The sequence below is a fragment of the Aythya fuligula genome, chromosome W, assembly GCF_009819795.1.
Source record: "Aythya fuligula isolate bAytFul2 chromosome W, bAytFul2.pri, whole genome shotgun sequence".
Taxonomy (NCBI): Eukaryota; Metazoa; Chordata; class Aves; order Anseriformes; family Anatidae; genus Aythya; species Aythya fuligula.
In genome coordinates, this window is record NC_045594.1 from 17,001,716 (window position 1) to 17,021,036 (window position 19,321).

Sequence of the window (19,321 nt, forward strand, 5' to 3'; positions counted from 1 at the left end):
GGGAGAAGTAAAGCAAAGAACAACTCACGGGTTGAGATAAGGATAATTTAACTAAAGGGAAATAATTATAATAATTAAATAAAGACTACCATGAACTAAACAATTTAACTAAGGGGAAATAAAAGGGAAAGGGGAAAAAGGGAGGAAAACAAACAAACAAAATAAATGAAAGCTATATGGAAGTGCAGAGGAAAGAAAATACTCTCTACTTCCCACAAATGAGCGATGATTGACCACGTCCTTGAAGCAAGGCCTCAACGCACGCAGCCGGTGTTCGAGAGGAGGACCGACGTCTTCTCAATGAGAGCCCACCCCTCCCCTCTTCTTCCTGTTTCCACCTTTTATTGCTGAGTGTGACACCACATGGTATGGAATATCCCTTTGGTTGGTTTAGGTCAGCTGCCCTAGTGATGTTTCTCTCCTCACTTTTTGCCCACCCCCTAGGAGGGTTAGAGAAAGGCCCAATGCTGTGCCACTGCTGCTCAGCAGTAGACACAACACTGGTGTGATAACACTGCTGTTCCAGCTACAAGTACAGAGTACGGCACTGTATGGGCTGCTGCCGGGAAAGTTAACATTCCAGCCAGACCCAGTACACAGAAGTATAAGGCTTTAGTAGACACCGGTGCACAATGTACTATAATACCATCAAGCTATAAAGGGCCAGAGCCCATCTGTATTTATGGAGTGACAGGGGGATCTCAGCAGTTGACTGTATTGGAGGCTGAAGTGGGTCTGACTGGGAATGAGTGGCAAAAGCACCATATTGTGACTGGCCCGGATGCTCTATGCATCCTTGTCATCTTAGAAGAGGATATTTCAAGGACCCAAAAGGGTTCCAGTGGGCTTTTGGTATAGCTGCCTTAGAGACAGAGGACATTAAACAATTATCTACCTTGCCTGGTCTCTCAGAGGGCTCTTCTGTTGTGGGGTTGCTGAGGGTCAAAGAACAGCAAGAGCCAATCACTACCACAACTGTGCACCGGCGGCAATATCACACCAACTGAGACTCCCTGATTCCCATCCATAAGCTAATTCGTCAATTGGAGAGCCAAGGAGTGATCAGCAAGACTCATTCACCTTTCAATAGTCCCATATGGCCAGTGCGAAAGTCTAATGGTGAGTTTTTATTGGTCTAATGGTGAGTTTTTATTGGTCTAATGGTGAGTGGAGAATAACAGTGGACTATCGTGGCCTGAATGAAGTCATGCCACCACTGAGTGCTGCAGTGCCGGACATTCTGGAACTCCAGTACGAACTGGAATAGAAGGCAGCCAAGTGGTACACCACAGTTGATATTGCTAATGCATTTTTCTCCATCCCTCTAGCAGCAGAGTGCAGGCCACAATTTGCCTTCACTTGGAGGGGAGTCCAATATACTTGGAATCGGCTGCCCCAGGGGTGGAAACACAGCCCTACCATTTGCTATGGACTGATCCAATCTGCGCTGGAGCAGGGGGAAGCTCCTGAACACCTGCAGTACATCGATGACATTATTGCGTGGCATGGCGACACAGCAGAGGAAGTTTTCGAGAAAGGAAAGAAAATAGTCCAAATCCTTCTGAAAGCTGGTTTTGCCATAAAACAAAATAAAATCAAAGGACCTGCACGAGAGATCCAGATTTTAGGAATAAAATGGCAAGATGGACGTCGTCAAATCCCAATGGATATGATCAACAAAATAACAGCTATGTCTCCACCAGCTAGCAAAAAAGACACACAGACTTTCCTAGGTGTAGTGGGGTTTTGTAGAATGCACATCCCAAATTACAGTCTGATTGTAAACCCGCTCTACCAAGTAACCCGTAAGAAGAATGAGTTTGAATGGGGCCCTGAACAACAACAAGCCTTTGAACAAATCAAGCAGGAAATAGTCCATGCAGTAGCCCTTGGGCCAGTTCGAACAGGACCAGATGTAAAGAATGTGCTCTACACTGCAGCTGGGGAGAATGGCCCCACCTGGAGCCTCTGGCAGAAAGTACCTGGGGAAACTCGAGGTCGGCCCCTGGGGTTTTGGAGTCGGGGATACAGAGGATCTGAGGCCCACTATACTCCAACTGAAAAGGAGATATTGGCAGCATATGAAGGAGTTCGATCTGCTTCGGAGGTGGTCGGTACTGAAGCGCAGCTCCTCCTAGCACCCCGACTGCCGGTACTAGGCTGGATGTTCAAAGGAAGGGTCCCCTCTACACATCATGCAACTGATGCTACATGGAGCAAGTGGGTTGCACTGATTACTCAGCGGGCTCGAATAGGAAACCCCAGTCGCCCAGGAATATTGGAAGTGATTATGGACTGGCCAGAAAGCAAATACTTTGGTATATCATCAGAGGAGGAGGTGGGTCGTGCTGAAGAAGCCCCACTGTACAAGCTACCTGAAAGTATGCCCTGTTCACTGATGGGTCCTGTCGTATTGTGGGGATGCATAGGAGATGGAAGGCTGCTGTATGGAGTCCTACACAACGAGTTGCAGAAGCAGCTGAGGGAGAAGGTGAATCGAATCAGTTTGCAGAAGTGAAGGCTGTTCAGCTGGCTTTAGATATTGTCGAATGAGAAAAATGGCCTGTTCTTTATCTCTACACTGATTCATGGATGGTAGCAAATGCCCTGTGGGGATGGTTACAGCAATGGAAGCAAAACAACTGGCAGCGCAGGGGCAAACCCATCTGGGCTGCTGCATTGTGGCAAGATATTGCTGCTCGGGTAGAGAACCTGGCTGTAAAGGTACGCCACGTAGATGCTCATGTGCCCAAGAATCAGGCTACTGAAGAACATCAAAACAACCAGCAGGTGGATCAGGCTACTAAGATTGAAGTAGCTCAGGTGGACCTGGATTGGCAGCATAAAGGTGAATTATTTATAGCCCGATGGGCCCATGACACCTCAGGCCATCAAGGTAGAGATGCAACATACAGATGGGCTCGTGATCGAGGGGTGGACCTGACCGTAGACGCTGTAGCACAAGTTATTCATGACTGTGAAACGTGCAGCAATCAAGCAAGCCAAACGGTCAAAGCCTCTTTGGTATGGAGGACGATGGCTGAAATATAAATATGGAGAGGCCTGGCAGATTGATTACATCACACTCCCTCAAACCCTCAACGGCAAGCACCATGTACTTACAATGGTGGAAGCAACCACCGGATGGCTGGAAACATATCCTGTGCCTCATGCCACCGCCCGGAACACTATCCTGGGCCTTGAAAAGCAAGTCCTATGGCGACATGGCACCCCAGAAAGAATAGAGTCAGACAATGGGACTCATTTCCGAAACAACCTTATAGACACTTGGGCCAAAGAACATGGCATTGAGTGAGTGTCATCACTACTATGATTACTATATACCATAGATGAAAATGGTGATTAATCAGAATGTATTGGAAAGAGTGTAACCTGAGCATGACGTAAATGGTATGGGATAAGGGGTGGATATATGTCCTGGTTTCAGTTAGGACATGGGCTGTTCATATTTCTGTCCATTGGTAATAATGTTCTCACTTAAACAATGAAGGAGTTTAGAATCTGAATCATCTAGGATTAAGAAAGAAGTTCCTTAGCTTATTCTTACCATAGCCTTAAGTAGTCTCTTAAGTATCTTTCTCCCCCTTTCCCCAAAAAACAAAGTTGTTATGGTGGCATACTCTGTTTTTGCAAACACACTTTGCAATGTTGGTAGCTTCTGGGTACTTAAAACTTCTATCTTATACAAGTAATTTGTTTCTATATTGTGTAGTACATGCTTCAAAGGACCCAGGACCAAGATGAAAATGGTGCTTTGGAAGCTTGTGAGTTTTGGCTGACTTTGACTGAACAGCCCATTTGTAAAGATGTATTATGTCGGCATCTTACTAAGTAAGTATAAGTAATTACAACTCTTTTTTTTTTTATAGTCATCTTTAAACTTCAATTGACTTGTTCTTAGTTACTCTTATAAAGATTGTATCTAGCTTGCAGCATCTTTAGAAGAGATTTCCTGTAGCTAGTTCTTCTACTTAGTAAAAATGTTTGTAGCACAGTTCGTTGAAAAGACTTATGAGAATTTCTTACCCAGCTAGCTCCAGAAGCAACCTAACTCTGTCACTGTGGTGTTTTACCTCAGGCTTAACAGCCTGTTAAGCATCAAATGGATACAAAGATATAATGTGTGTTTAAGCTCAAACATCAGGGGCGACCTTATTGCTCTCTACAGATACCTCAAAGGAGGCTGTAGCGAGGTGTGGGTTGGTCTGTTCTCCCACATGCCTGGTGACAGGACGAGGGGGAATGGGCTAAAGTTGTGCCAGGGGAGTTTTAGGTTGGATGTTAGGAAGAACTTCTTTACCAAAAGGGTTGTTAGGCATTGGAATGGGCTGCCCAGGGAAGTGGTGGAGTCACCATCCCTGGACGTCTTTAAAAGACGTTTAGATGTAGAGCTTAGCAATATGGTTTAGTGGAGGACTGTTAGTGTTAGGTCAGAGGTTGGACTCGATGATCTTGAGGTCTCTTCCAACCTAGAAATTCTGTGATTCTGTGATCTCCACGTGACATTGCCTATAATATCTGGCATAACACAGTACACATAAACTTGATGACTGCCATTTTGGGGATCACTGTGCAATGCTTCTGGGTGCACAGTCATGCCCATCTTTATAAACATAACAAAATGACATAAGATCACTTAGAACTAGGAATCAATTTTGTATTAATTGTCACTGCAATTTAGGCTTGAACAAAGCATGTATAATGTGTTCCTTTATACTTCTTCAGACCAGATTGCCTGTAGTGTTTTGTAAGTTCTAAAAAGTTATTATAAGCCTCAAAATGTAGGTCCTAGATTGAATGGAAATGAATATCCATGTTTGAGATTTTTACATCTGCATGTCTGCAGCAGTGTTTGTAGCTTGTTTCATACTAATCTGAAGTCTTTTGTAATAATTAATGGATTCTTCAATGTTCCCAGTAAATGGAGACTGTTTTTTTATGTATGCATGGAAGTTTTTTGAAAATACTAGGGCAGTTCTGTCTGTGATTCTGTTCTTACTCTCAAGATGTTGAGAGTAAAGATGCTTTCTTTTTGACAGAAATGAGAATTTTAGATGAGAAGCAATTTAAAAAATCAACAAAATTTCAGTTTTTATAAGCAATCAGAAAGTAGAGAATTGAGATTAAAACATATTTTTTAGCACTGAAAGTAGGGGTTGAAAACAGGGAAAATAATGTTATGAGAAATGATTTTTAAGTTTTAAAATGATTTTACTTAATTCCTACTCCCGTAGCTCAAAAGACAAAAGAATGATAGTATAATTCTTGATTCTACTCACCCCCCTTCCCACTACACATCATATTTACACTGAGAAGGTGAGTAGTATGAAATTTTAACCTCTCTTGACATTGCAAGAGCTTTATGGTTGATTTTTTTTTTTTTAAGAAGCTTTTAAATTTCTTGGAAAACAGATGAGTAATGTGAAATTTCTCTCATGATCTTTCAATGTTATGTTTATTGCAAGCAACTTGTTTGTTGATGAGTCCAGTTTGAATAGGGCGCTCTGAAAGTCTGTCAATACTTGATGACAACCTCAAAAATTTTTATATTAAATTAAGGGTGGGGCAAGATCTTCTAAAAACCTGTTTATGTGAAATCTAATTTCTTGTTCCATTTTGCTCCTGTAGGCTTTCTTACAAAATACATAGCTTCTGCGTACTTCATGAAGTATGTTGCAGAAATGCCAGCAAATTGGTATTAATCTGAATACTTAGTATTCTTTCATTAAAAGTTCAGAAAGTAACATACCATTGAAATGTGTGAATGTTATTGCTGGCCTGATTACTCCTCAGTTTCAGAATGTACAGGGACTGAGTCTGTCACACGTGCTGAGTCAGTCCATGGTGATTTTATTAGATTGATTTGATTTGTAATACATAATGTTTATTTTTATAGATTTTGTTGTGGTGAATATATTTTTCATGTAAACTATTTGCCTTTTTTCCCCCTAGTACTTTTTCAGTTTTTTACAGTTGGAGTCTCATAGCTATTAACAGTTTAATAACTAAGTGAAGTTCTCATATAGATTAGTCAAGATTTCTATGTTGGGGACTTGCCTTAAGGAGTGATACTTCAAAGTAATCACAGAAGGTGAAAACTTCCATCTTTCAGTATTGAGATAGGGTCCTCAGCCAAAAATAAAGTGACAAGTACTATTGGAGAGAACCAACTTATTTATCAAGCATATTATGAGAGTTTGAATTATTACTGAAAAGCTTTAGACAATATCTGAAAGGTGTTTCAGAATAAGTTTGATCTTATGGAAAAATATCCTGTTTTTAAAGTGTAAAACTCAGTTGTGCCACCTGTCTGCCTCTAGTTAGAAAGCTTGTTAAATTAACACTTCTGCAGATTACAAAGTATTGATGAACTTAATGAAGTGAAACTTAGTTTAGGTACTAGCTTTTGTTATCAGGGTGAAGTTGTGGGTTTTTCTTTTCTTTTGTTGTGTTTTTTAGTTTGTGGTTTGTGTGTTTTGTTTTGTTTTTTAATTGGGGGGGGGATAATTACAATCAAAATTATGGCCCAGATAACTGAAAATTAGCTTGCCTTATTTATGTATTATTTTGAAATGTATCAATATTTCTTTGCAGGCTGATAAATGGTATGAGATATTCAGAGATAGATATTATTTTGCTGAAGGTGAGCATTGATTTCTTTTGCTCTGTGGGAATATCTGCTTAGCTTCTGACCTGTTGTTATGGTTTAAACCCAGTAGGCAGCTAAGCACCACACAGCCTCTTGCTCACGCTAGCTGGATGTGGGGAAGAGAATCAGAAAGGCAAAAGTGAGAAAACTTGTGGGGTTGAGATAAAGACAGTTGGGGGGGGGGGGCAAAAAAACAGTAACCCCCCCAACCAAAGGGAAAAACAAAACAAGTAATGCACAATGCATTTGCTCACCACCAGCTCACCAATGACCAGCCAGGCCCCAAACAATGGTAACACCCCGGCTAATTCCCTCCAGTTTTATTGTTGAGCATGATATCATATGGTAAGAAATAGCCCTTTAGACAGTTTAGATCAGCTCTCCTGGTTGTGTCCCCTCCCAGCTTCTTGTGTACCCCCAGCGTCCTTGCTGGCAGGGTAGCATGAGAAGCATGAGAGTCCTTGACTCTGTGTAAGCACTGCTCAGCAACAACTAAAACATTGGTGTGTATCAGCACTATTTTCATCACAAATCCAAAACTTAACACCATACAAGCCTCTATAAAGAAAAATAACTTGAGCCCAGTCAAATGAACACACCTGTAAATCGGAATGATTCAGCTGGTAGGCCAGACCCAGTCTTCCATCTGTTCAATGGAGAATTATCTTTCTGGGGCAAGGTGTGCTGTTCCAACTACTGAATGTTAACTGTTACCATGCTTGTTGGAAAATAATCCATGGCGTTTCCTGCTTTGCCCTGACCTTCTCTCACCCAACTTAGGCAGAGCTGGGATACTTTTACCCAAGAACTATTGTAACAATGCAGCCTAAAAAAAATGTTCAGAATTAGTTCTAATGCCCTTCTAGACTGAACTACACTTTTTCCATCACAGTGTTTTAGGATATGCCTCTGTACCAGAATTTCTCTATCACTTCTTTCCAATTCATTCACATCGAGAGTGATTTCTTAACAAGACAGATACTTTGTGCTTTTATGTGAGCTTAACTCTCTTGCTTTTTTTTTTTTTTTTTTCCCCTGTTATTTTCTGGTAAATACTGTAGCAGAATGCAGGAATAATAACATTTTTAGTTAGCTGGGTAGCACAAGTGGGAGGTGAATCTTTCATGTGGTTATGAAATTCTGAACTGAAATTTATACTGCGTTCTTAACTTCCTTAAGCAATATAGTTACACTGATGAAATATTTTGATGACAGGGGGATATTGAAGAAGATGAAGCTATTCCAGATAGTGAACAGGACATAAGACCTCGTTTTCATCGTTCACGGACAATGGCTCAGCAACATGAAGAAGATGGTATTGAAGATGATGACAATGATGATGATGAACTTGATGATGATGATGATACTATTTCTGACTGGAATTTAAGTATGTCAAAGTAATGTGTAAAATGTTTTAAAATATAACTAAAAAAAATCCCACAGTAAAAATAGGACTTTGTATAGGAATACAGAAACTTTGCTTTTGAACAGAAAAACAGAAAAAGAATCATCTCCTGATATAATTGGTGGTTTGGGGGGGTGTTCTTTCAGATGATATTTGAACTATATAACTGCATTGAGAAAAGCTTGCTATCTGTAAGCTTATTTCTTATTGTGAATATGGCAGATGGAGCTGCAAACATAATGGATGTAATTTAACAGATGCTTTGGAGTTAGAATTTTAATTCTACAGAATAATACAAATCATATAACACAAATCATAGATCACCTGTTTAGCTTTACCTTTAAAAAAAAAGTTCTTACACATTGTTCATAGCTGGGGGAAGCTTAAATAGTGCTTTCTTTTACTTCAGTCTACACTCTGAAACTGGCTACTGATGAGAAGTTTGCTTCTAACCAGAACATAGTACCTCAGTTATGAAGAGTTGGAGATAGCTGTGAGGAAACCATAGTTTTGATGGTCTGTGTATATGTCATAGGATCTTTAGGAATTTTTATTATTATTATTATTATTATTTAAGTTCAGTGATAGCAGACAACAAGCAGAATTTTGGCAAATCTGATTTAAATATACTTTGCAAGCAGCCTCATTCTGGAACAGGCAAGGATTTGTCTTCTGACTATCTGCTTCCACATGAGATAGATATGTAGCTGTCACACCGTCTTTTTTGTTGGTTCTAGTGCTGACCACCTGAAAACGTAGAACACGTTCTCAAGTGGGTTATCATAGAATATCCCAAGTTGGAAGGGACCCATGAGGATCATCGAGTCCAACTCCTGGGTCCCCAAAGGACCACCCAAAAAATCAGACCATGTGTCTGAGAGTGTTGTCCAAATGCTTCTTAAACTCCAGCATGCTTGGTGCCATGACCACTTCTCTGAGGAGCCTGTTGTAATTGCTGACCATCCTCTCGGTGAAGAACTTTTTCCCGATATCCAGCCTGAACCGCCCCTGTCACAGCTTCAAACCGTTCCCTTGGGTGCTATCACTGGTCACCAGAGAGAAGAGATCAGCACCTGCCCCTCTGCTCCCCCTCATGAGGAAGCTGTAGACTGTGATGAGGTCTCCCCTCAGTATTCTCTTCTTCAGGCTGAACAAACCAAGTGACCTCAGCCACTCCTCGTACATCTTCCCCTCTAGACCTTTCACCATCTTTGTAGCCCTCCTTTGGACACTCTCTAACAACTTTATGTCTTTCTTATACTGTGGTGCCCAAAACTGCACACAGTCCTCAAGGTGAGTCTGCACCAGTGCAGAGTAGAGCAGGACAATCACTTCCTTTGATGGGCTAGCAATGCCGTTCTTGATGCACCCCAGGATAGGGTTGGCCCTCCTGGCTGCCAAGGCACACTGCTGGCTTATGTTCAGCTTGCTATCAACCAAAACTCCCAGATCCCTTTCTGCAGGGCTGCTCTCCAGCATCTCATCCCCCAGTCTGTATGTATAACCAGGGTTGTGCCTTCCCAGGTGCAGAATCTGGCACTTGCTCTTGTTAAACTTCATATTGTTGCTGAAGGGTTATTTCCAGTCCAAGAGCTGACTTCTCAGTTATGATCCTTTAGATAAAGTGAGGAAGTATGACTGCTTGGGGCCATTAGAAATTTATATTTGATGTGGATTAACTTGAGAAAATATGTGTTCTTTTTGAATCTATAAAATCTATAATTAGATTTACTTATATTAATAGGAAATCATACTGTAGGTTTTTTTTGACAACTTAATAATGTGATTTTGAACTACTTCATTCAGTCCCTGAGAAGCCATAGAAATGAAATGCCTGATCTTGGTGGCTGCCTCAGTTCTGGTTCAGAAGGTTCTCAACAATTGTACTTCAACTTGTCCTTGCACTTTTTTTTTTCTTCTCACTGTATCATGAAATACATATTACAGGAAAGTTTCTTCCCTAAAGAACCCTTTTTTCAGTTTTGAAATTTAGATGATTCGTCCACATAATTTTTATTTTTTCTTACAGAGCCTTGAGTTTTCATAACAGATGAATGTACCTTGAAGTTTATGGATCAAAAAAATTTGGCACATATCTAAATTTTTAAATTATTTATGGTGGTTTTACCCTGCTGGGCAGTTGAGCTACACCACAACTGCTCTCTTGCTCCCCCTCCTAAAAGAAAACAGGGGAGAAAATATGATGGTAAAGGCTCAAAGGTTGAGATAAGGACTGGGTGATCACTCACCAATTATTGTCACAGGCAAAACAGACTCAGCATAGGAAGATTAATATAATTTATTACCTATCACTAGCAGACTAGAACAGTGAGAAACTAAAAATACCTTCCCTCCCCCCTCCACCCTCTTCAACCTCCTCCCCTGAGCAGCACAGGGGAATGGGGGTTGTGGTCAGTCTATAGCACTTCCTCTCTGCCACTCCTTCACAGTCACTCTCTTCTCTTGCTCCAACATGGGGTTAATCCCACGGGATGCAGTCCTTCCCAAACTGATCCTGCGTGGACTTCTCACAGGCAGCAGCTCTTCAAGAACTGCTCCAGATATGGGTCCGTACCACGGGGTATATCCATCAGGAGCACGCTTCTCCACCTTGGGTCCCCCACAGGCAGTAGCTCCTGCCAGGTCACCTGCTCATGTGTGGGCTCCTCTCCATGAGCTAGAGGTCTGGCCTGGAGTCTGCTCCATCAGGGGCTCAACATGGGCTGCTGCCTCCTTCAGGTCAGATCCACCTGCTCTACGATGGGCTCCTCCATGGGCTGCAGTGTGGAAATCTGCTCCACCGTGGTACACCGTGGGCTGCAGGAGGATAGCCTGTTCTACCATGGTCCTCTCCACAGGCCACAGTGGAACTTCTACTTTGGCACCTGGAGTACCTCCTCCCCCTCCTTCACACACCTTGGTGGCTGCAGGGCTGTTTCTTAGAGGCCACCTCTACAGCCCCCTGCTACCAAACCCTTGCCATGTAAAAACAATACATTATTATTTTTGAAGAAAATATGGGCATAAATATGCTTATTTTTATAAATTCTCTTATTAGTTATTTTTTAGATTCATAACACTGTTGTTGTCACTGTTGTGTGTAGAGATTGCAGAATTAAATACATATTTCCTGAAAATCATAGTTGAAATTGACAGAGAATGCCCTGTGGTCCAGAGTTTTGATTAAAATGGCAAGGAAGCTAAAGCTACTGTGAGTGGTAGCCTGAAAGAGAAAGAGCAGAACAGTTGGGGAAATCTGTATTGAAATATGTCATCTGGGCTCGAGAGATTTCGGATTATCTGAAATTCAGAATTTCGTGCCCTATTTCTTAGCCTCTGTTGTATATTTGATTTCCAGTTTGAACAGAAAGGAAACATCAGTGCAGCCTAACAGTTAACAGCATTGTTTACTAATTACACCTGGTAATTAATTATGGGAGCCCTCCATTTTTTGCCTCTAGTAGAAAGCTGAAACAGCCTTAGCTAATAACAGCATGTATTGATCTTTGTTGAGAGTTGGTGATGTTTATTATTTTGTAATTGAGATGTGCTCTGTGTTGAGGGTTTATGTTTTGATTCATGCAAATCTGTTGGACCTCATCTAGGAGCAGAGCAGAAAGGTTAATATTTATTATCTATTCTAATAGTTCCTTCCTCCCGGCTGAAACTTATCTGTGTCATATTTGGGTCTACTAACAGTTCAGGTCCATTTTAGGATTTCTGCATGTTACGTAGAGCTTAGGGATATGGTTTAGTGGGGACTGTTAGCGTTAGGTCAGAGGTTGGACTCGATGATCTTGAGGTCTCTTCCAACCTAGAAATTCTGTGATTCTGTGTGTGATTCTGTATGCTATGTATGTTTTGCCTGATATCTGTCTAGTGTGTAATTTTGTTCCATTTGGACCATTTCTAAGAGATTAATAAGGACCCGAGATTTTAATAACCAAAAAAAAAGCAGTATAAATTCTATAATACAAAGTTTCTTTACAAAACAATCTTAGAATTGTTTTTCTAGACATAACACCACAGCAGAAAAATAGTAAGGATTTCTTAATCATATTTTGAAGTTGTTACTGATTTTTCTTTTATGTGTTTTTATTTGGTAAAAACACAAGATTAAAAGCTTTCAAATTATTTTTGAGGTGTTCTTTGTACTGGTGCATCAGAAAAAAGCAATAATGTATAAGAGCTCAGAACAGAGGCTGATGGATTCCTTTCAGTCTGTAGAGACTGATTTTTATTATTTTTTTTATTAATTTATTTTTACTTTAATTTGGTTTGAAACATGGATCGTGTTTGAACATTTTTGTTTCAATCAAATGCTAATTTTTTTTAGGTCATCACTCCTTAGTTTCTCCAGTATGTTACATTCATGTCACAGACCTTACCTCTTCCTTAGTGTTACACCATCCTGAAATTACATAGTGTATGCAATGTTGCAATATGATTGTGTGGTTCCTGTAAGTGAGAGTTTCAACTTCCCCAGTGTATATGTCTTTTTAGTGGTTATTCTAAATACTGCAAAACTGGTAGCTGTAGCTTTTCACCAGCACACAGTAGATCACCATGTATTGTAATGAAATGGAAGTATCCTTCTTTCTAATGCCCTGAGACTTCACTGGCGGCTCAAAGTTAAAATAAGAATTATACTAACTACAACTGGTTGTATAATAAGCAGAGATTCTTGCTGTTGATTCCCCTCAGGGAAATGTTCTGCTGCTGCTTTAGATGTCCTGGCCAATGTACATGTACATGATGAACTTCTGCCATACATCTTGCCTCTTTTGAAGGAACTGCTCTTCCATCCAGAATGGGTAGTTAAAGAATCTGGTATTCTTGTGCTTGGAGCAATTGCTGAAGGTAAGGCAGCAGTGCGTATCAGATTGCTGTGTTTTTAATTAGCTCTAAAGTAGCTCTGTGATTCATTCTAGGTGCATTTACTTGTGTACTGCATCCAGGTCTGGAGCCCCCAGCACAAGAAGGCTATTGATTTGTTAGAGCGGGTCCAGAGTAGGACCACAAAGATGACTGGGGGGGGCTGGAGCACCTCTCCTATGAAGAAAGGCTGACAGAGCTGGGGCTGTTCAACCTAAAGAAGAAAAGGCTCCGAGGAGACCTCATTGCGACCTTTCAGTACATAAAGGGGACTTTTAAAAAACATGGAGAGCCACTCTTTGCTCATGCAAAAAAATGACAGGACAAGGGGGAGTGGTTTTAAACTAAAAGAGAGGAGATTTAGATTAGAGGTTAGGAGGAAATTCTTCACTCAGAGGGTGGTGAGGCACTGGAACAGGCTACCCAGAGAGGCTGTGGATGCCCCATCCCTGGAGGTGTTCAAGACCACGTTAGATGAGGCCCTGGGCACCCTGATCTAGTGGGTGGCATCCCTGCCTATGTCAGGGAGGTTGGATCTAGATGATCTATGAGGTCCCTTCCAACCCGAGCCATTCTATGATTCTGTGATAACTTCTATTTCTTTGTTCTTAGTCACAAGCTTGGCCTTCTGTCTGTATTTCTATCATCTATGTCCATTTTGCAAAATGAAGGAATACATTTGGGTCCATTCCTGGATTATCTTTCTTTTTCACAGTGCCTTTTTCTTTGTTGCTAGAAAACTTTTGTTGATTTTGATTTCAAGACAAGCAAGGTAAAAGTTCTTCTAGCAAGTGTATTACTGCCCTTGTTGACTTGAAAGGTGTAGCTTTTATTGCTGCTCAGTATTTGTGTGATGCTAGGAGAAGACAAGAAAATTAGATTTCTCAATGAATCCTTTTAAATGATGTGATTATTTGTTATAAAGGTCAAATTTTTCTCTACTTGTTTTAGTCACTGAGTTGACTGATGTAGGACATGCAAATTTTATAAACTCATTTTACTTAGATCTACGTGTTGTAATCCATTTAATAAAACAGTATTTCTAGAGATTGGCAAAACACTGAAGTAGAAATATGGTTGAAGTTAATATAAATGTGATTGTAGATTTTATTTATTGTTTATGGTAAGGTTTCTTTTTAGGACTTAGGATTGCTTTGTATATTGTTAAAATGTATTGCTACATGATAAAGAATGAAAATATGTCCCTTCTAGGAAATAAAAAAAAAAAAAAAAAAAAAAAAAGTTTTGGTTCTGGTACTGCAATAACTATATTTTTTCCTTATAGGCTGCATGCAGGGTATGATTGCATATCTTCCTGAGCTGATCCCTCACCTTATTCAGTGCCTTTCCAACAAAAAGGCTCTTGTGCGCTCCATTACATGCTAGACTCTTAGTCGCTATGCACACTGGGTAGTTAGTCAACACCCAGACACATACTTGAAGCCATTAATGACTGAGTTGCTAAAGCATATCCTGGATAGCAACAAGAGAGTACAAGAAGCTGCCTGCAGGTAAGCCAAAGCTTCAAAACCAAAAAGTACTGTTCATGACACTGCTTTTTTATGGAAAGATATTTTAATGCCTTTATCAATGAATGCATGACTTCATTTCTAGTGTTTATTTTATTTTATTTTATTTTATTTTATTTTATTTTATTTTATTTTATTTTATTTTAATTTTATTTTTAACTTGAGTAGGTTCAGCTGTTTCTTGAGTAGTCACAAATTACTCTTGAGTTGTAATAAGTCAAGGGTCCCGGCAGCTCCCTCAGCTGCCTCAATGCCAGAAAAAAAGCCCTGCCCACCTCGATGCCCCGCTCCACTGCAGAATGTGTCTGCCCTGGAGCCGATCACCTCGGTGAGTGGCTGCAAAATGTCAAGTCAAAACATACTAGCTTTATAAATAGCAATATAATTTAGCAATACTTCTTGGAGAGGAGCAAAAACAACCTGCATCCTTATAGTAAATAGCTGCACGGATCATTAGTCTACTATATTGAAAATTGGTTGTAGGATACTATATGTTTTCATCACTATCTTCTGTATCATCTCAGATGCCTAACTTTCATTTCTGTGCTACTGAGAAACTGCTCCTTTAGTTGGGGGTACCCAAAAAGATATTGAAACATGTTTTCCTGCTCACGTTCTATGCCTTTCTGAAAGAATACTTCAAAATAATATAATAAAAGAATAAATAAAATAATGCTAGTCACTCAAAGCGTTCACAGTTGCACTGTTAAGAAAAAGGCATTTGTGTACTTGGTAGAGGGCTAAGTAGGAGCTTGTTCACCTCATATTTTATTGTTTCTCTGAAGTGGCACATACTGGGGACTTTTGTTTGCTTTGTTGTTTTTTTTTTGTTTTGTTTTGTTTAATGCTTATTTAACACTTGACAAAGGAGCTGTAAAGTTTCCATGATGTCATGATTTGTGCATTGACCAAGGCTGGCTAAAATTGTTTGTCAGCTGTCTTTGCTTCTAGTTTTCCATGCCTTTGTGTCTGTTTTTCTATGTAGTTAACTGCTGAGAATACAGTCTGATATTGGTGCTGTACTGGCACAACAGCACTGGGGCTTCTAGATGCAGCTGCAGCAGTAGACATTAAATATAGTGAGCTGTTTTTAGCTGAAATAAGCATTTGTTGTTATGGTTCCTACTATTGCAATTAATACATTGCAACTTATGTATAGTAATGCTGGGGGGGAATGGGGTGGGCTTCCTGTGTACACATAACAGGAATATTTTTGAATTTTCTTGATCACAGTTTAAGAGCTGAATCCTTATGTGTTTGTTCAAAATAGAATGAGATTACCTCAGTAATACCATTTTAAAAACATACCTTGGATGAATTTGAGAACTAAATACAATTTTATGTTTAAACAGAAATGGGTAGTGTGGGGTGTTTTGGGGTGGTGTTGTTTTTCAAGGTACTGACTGACCTGTTGTGTTTTCGTGGGTTTTGTTTATTTGTTTTGTTTGTTTTGGTCCTTAAGTGCATTTGCTACTCTAGAAGAAGAGGCTTGTACAGAGCTTGTTCCTGATCTTGCATATATACTTGATACTTTGGTCTTCGCATTTAGTAAATACCAGCATAAAAACCTGCTGATTCTTTATGATGCTATAGGAACTCTAGCAGATTCTGTAGGACATCATCTAAATACATGTAAACCAGTGAGTATACCTTATGTTCTGTAAAAGCACTTATCATATATTGAAAAACTGGCTCAGTGGTTATTGCAATGTGCTTTACATGTTACAAAAGAGAAATGCTGATCTTTCTGCGTGGATTTTGATAATACTAAATATATACATGTAAAATACATAGACTGCCTTGCCTAATACACAATTATTCTACTATTATACAAATACTTTCCATTTTTAATAAATGTCTGTGTATGTGGTGGCTTGTGAAATGTGCTTTTCATCATGATTTTTTTTCCTGTTCTCAATTTTTCAGCTCAGAGGAGATATGTATATCAATATAAATGTTAAATAGGACTTCATAGAAATTGGTGCAATGTGTGCTAATTTCTAATGAGTGGTGGTTGTTTTGTTTTGTTTTGTTGTTTTTTTTGGGGGGTAACCGCTTTCAGTATAGCTAAGCTGTTCTGTGTGTCCCTTTTCCAGTGTAGTAGAGCACATCTTTGGTAGAAATTGCTTTATCAGAGAGTACAATAGACATGCAAATTTATGTATAAACACAGAATACTTTGGACAAAGCACAGATAACACACAACATGGGCAAAAAAAACATTTTTTTTGTTTTGTTTTGTTTTTGTTTTGTAGCATACATTTGTTTATTAATAGCATATGCGTATGTGTTGTGTGCATCTTCTTATGACAGCTATTGAAATTTGTTTTATTTCTATGTAGTGCTTCACATGGCACAGGCACGCTAGAATAAAACAGTTTGGGTTGTTTCCATGGTATTTTACTTGCTGTCCAAGACCCGATACTATCAAAGGACCTTTTTTTCAATCTCTCTCTGGCCCTGGTCAGCTTAACACTTGACAGCACCTGAAGGAAGGAAGCTAAATGCAAGATCCTGGTGATGGTGGGACTTTCTTTAGTCACTTAGAATAGTCTGTCTTTGGACATAGCATTAGCTGACAACATCTGATGGATCTTTTGATACGTTTTGCTATAAATGAAGTCTCAACTCAATCTGAATTTTGTAATATTTATAAAACAAATATTCATAAAAGGCAAGTAAACAGCGCTGGGTGTACGGGGAGTCTATGCTCCACCAACACGCACACATGAACATCAAACATTCTAAATATACAGAACATTGCTTTTACATACTAAACCCAAGTATGCCTATACATATGTACAATCAGAAAAGGTAACAAACAATCCTTTAAGTCCATGACTTAACAGTCTCCATTTTCCATTCCTTTTGTCTCAAGTCTCAAATGAAGTCTCAACTCTGAATTTTTCATCACTATCTGCCTTCTGTTTTTCCCCATCTCTCCTCACATAGACCTTTTCTGCTTCCCTCAATAATTCTTCTAATCCTTTTTCATGCCAATCATCAAGTTTCTCCAATTTCTTTCGGATGTCTTCCCAGGATTTTGCTACAAACTGGGTTCTCAACAGTGCCCCTCCTGCAGGGGAATCAGGATCTATACCCAAGTACATCTGAAGGCTTTTTCTCAGCCTGTCTAACCATTCAGTTGGAGATTCATCTCTGCACTGACACTCGTTAAAAGCTTTATTTATATTTTGTCCCCTTAGAACCGATTCCTTTATCCCTTGTATCATTATGGTCCTAAGATCCCTCATATTTTGCCTCCCCTGAGCAGCCTGATGATCTCAGTTAGGGTTGGTATTTGGCCATTTCACATCCCCTGGAGGACCTCCCTGATTTTGTCTTTCCCACAGTCTCATTCCTGCTTGCCTGATCATTCCTCTTTCTTCTGTAGTGAAGAGGATTCCTAATATGGACTGCATTTCTTCCCAGGTATACGTGTTTGGACCTAGGAACTGGTCCAATCTTTCGGCAACTCCTAAAGGGTCATCTAAAAGGTTTCCCATTTCCTTCTTAAAATTTCTTACATCTGACGTGTTCAAAGGAACCACTACAAACCCTATTCCCCCCTGGTTCCCCCCAAGGGGTACCTCCCTCAAAGGGTAAAGGCCTCCTAAATCATCAGTCCGGCCTCGTGTTTCACTTTCCTCCCTTTCTGTGGCTCTTATCTTACTTCTAGTCCTTTGTGCAGGAGGAGAGGGATAGAGAACAGGCCGTGGGCAATCGACTTTCAAAATGTGGCGGTTCTGGTTGCCATGAATAGGGAGGGGGTATATTATCCAGAGGTCCCCATTCTTCCTTTCCCCTGTCAGTTCTTGTATTTAAAGCGAATATTTGTTTTGGGGGAAATGCGTTTGAGGCTCCTACCCACAGAGCTGCATAATTGCTTTCTTCTTGGTTAAAAGGCTCCTTAGAGTTAACATAGTGGTTTAATGCCTGACACACCCAATCCTCAAAGGATCCAAAAAATGGCCAAAAAACATGTGGCCTTAAAGGTTCCTTTGGCCATTTTATCATACAAAATTGAGCCATTTTCTCTTTATTTTTTCCTTTCATCGATTCCCAAACATCCCAATATTTTAACATTATCCCTAATGGGCTTTCTGGTGGAATGTCTGGGTTCTCTGAGTCTCCCAGGTTGGAGAATCTACTTTCCCCCAGACCCATCCTGGAACCTTCAAATAAGTTCCGAATCCCTGAAACCCTTAAAGAGGTTCCAAATCCCTGGCCGAATCTCTGGAAGCTTAAAATAAGTTCTGAATCCCTGGAAACCTTAAAGAGGTTCCGAATCCCTGGCTGTGTTTGTGTAGAGGTGTCTTGCAAGTGGTTAACCCACCCACGAAGTCCTAGAACAATCGCTTCGGTCCTTCACCCGCCGAGTCCCTCGCGGGAGATCGGAACCGCGGTTAGAAGACCTCCGCACTCGCTTCGGAACTACGTTCCGTCTCAGTCACACCCTTATACACAGTCACACAGCCAAATCCCACCCAACCAAACGGTATACCGGTATACTCACAAATCCTCTTCATTCAGGTCTTCGCGCGCAAGACTACGGGTCACTGACGGAGAGCTCTTTTTTTTTTTTTTTTTTTTTTACTTGCCTCTTATGTTCGAAATCTTGTTGAACTCTAGCACTGCTATCAGCAAGGGCCACTAGGTGGGGCGCCTCCCTTTACCGGTCGCAGATCCAAAGTCCAAGAAGATCACGTCAGGGTCACCAATTTGTTATAAATGAAGTCTCAACTCTGAATTTAGTAACATAAAAGAATATTTATAAAAGGCAAGTAAACAGCGCTGGGCGCGCAGGGAGTCTATGCTCTACCAACACGCACACCCAACCAT

The 19,321-nt window shown here is 40.3% G+C and overlaps 1 protein-coding gene across 1 annotated transcript in view; it reads left to right on the plus strand.

Moving 5' to 3' along the window:
- Positions 1-19,042, plus strand: part of LOC116501383 (transportin-1-like) — a 98,702-nt gene extending 79,660 nt beyond the window's left edge. Inside the window, 7 exon segments of the mRNA XM_032206908.1 lie at positions 3,734-3,852; positions 6,616-6,664; positions 7,886-8,057; positions 12,780-12,935; positions 14,236-14,461; positions 15,942-16,119; positions 19,013-19,042. Of these exon segments, the coding sequence (XP_032062799.1) occupies positions 3,734-3,852; positions 6,616-6,664; positions 7,886-8,057; positions 12,780-12,935; positions 14,236-14,461; positions 15,942-16,119; positions 19,013-19,042 (930 nt within the window).
- Positions 19,043-19,321: the final 279 nt, after the last annotated feature.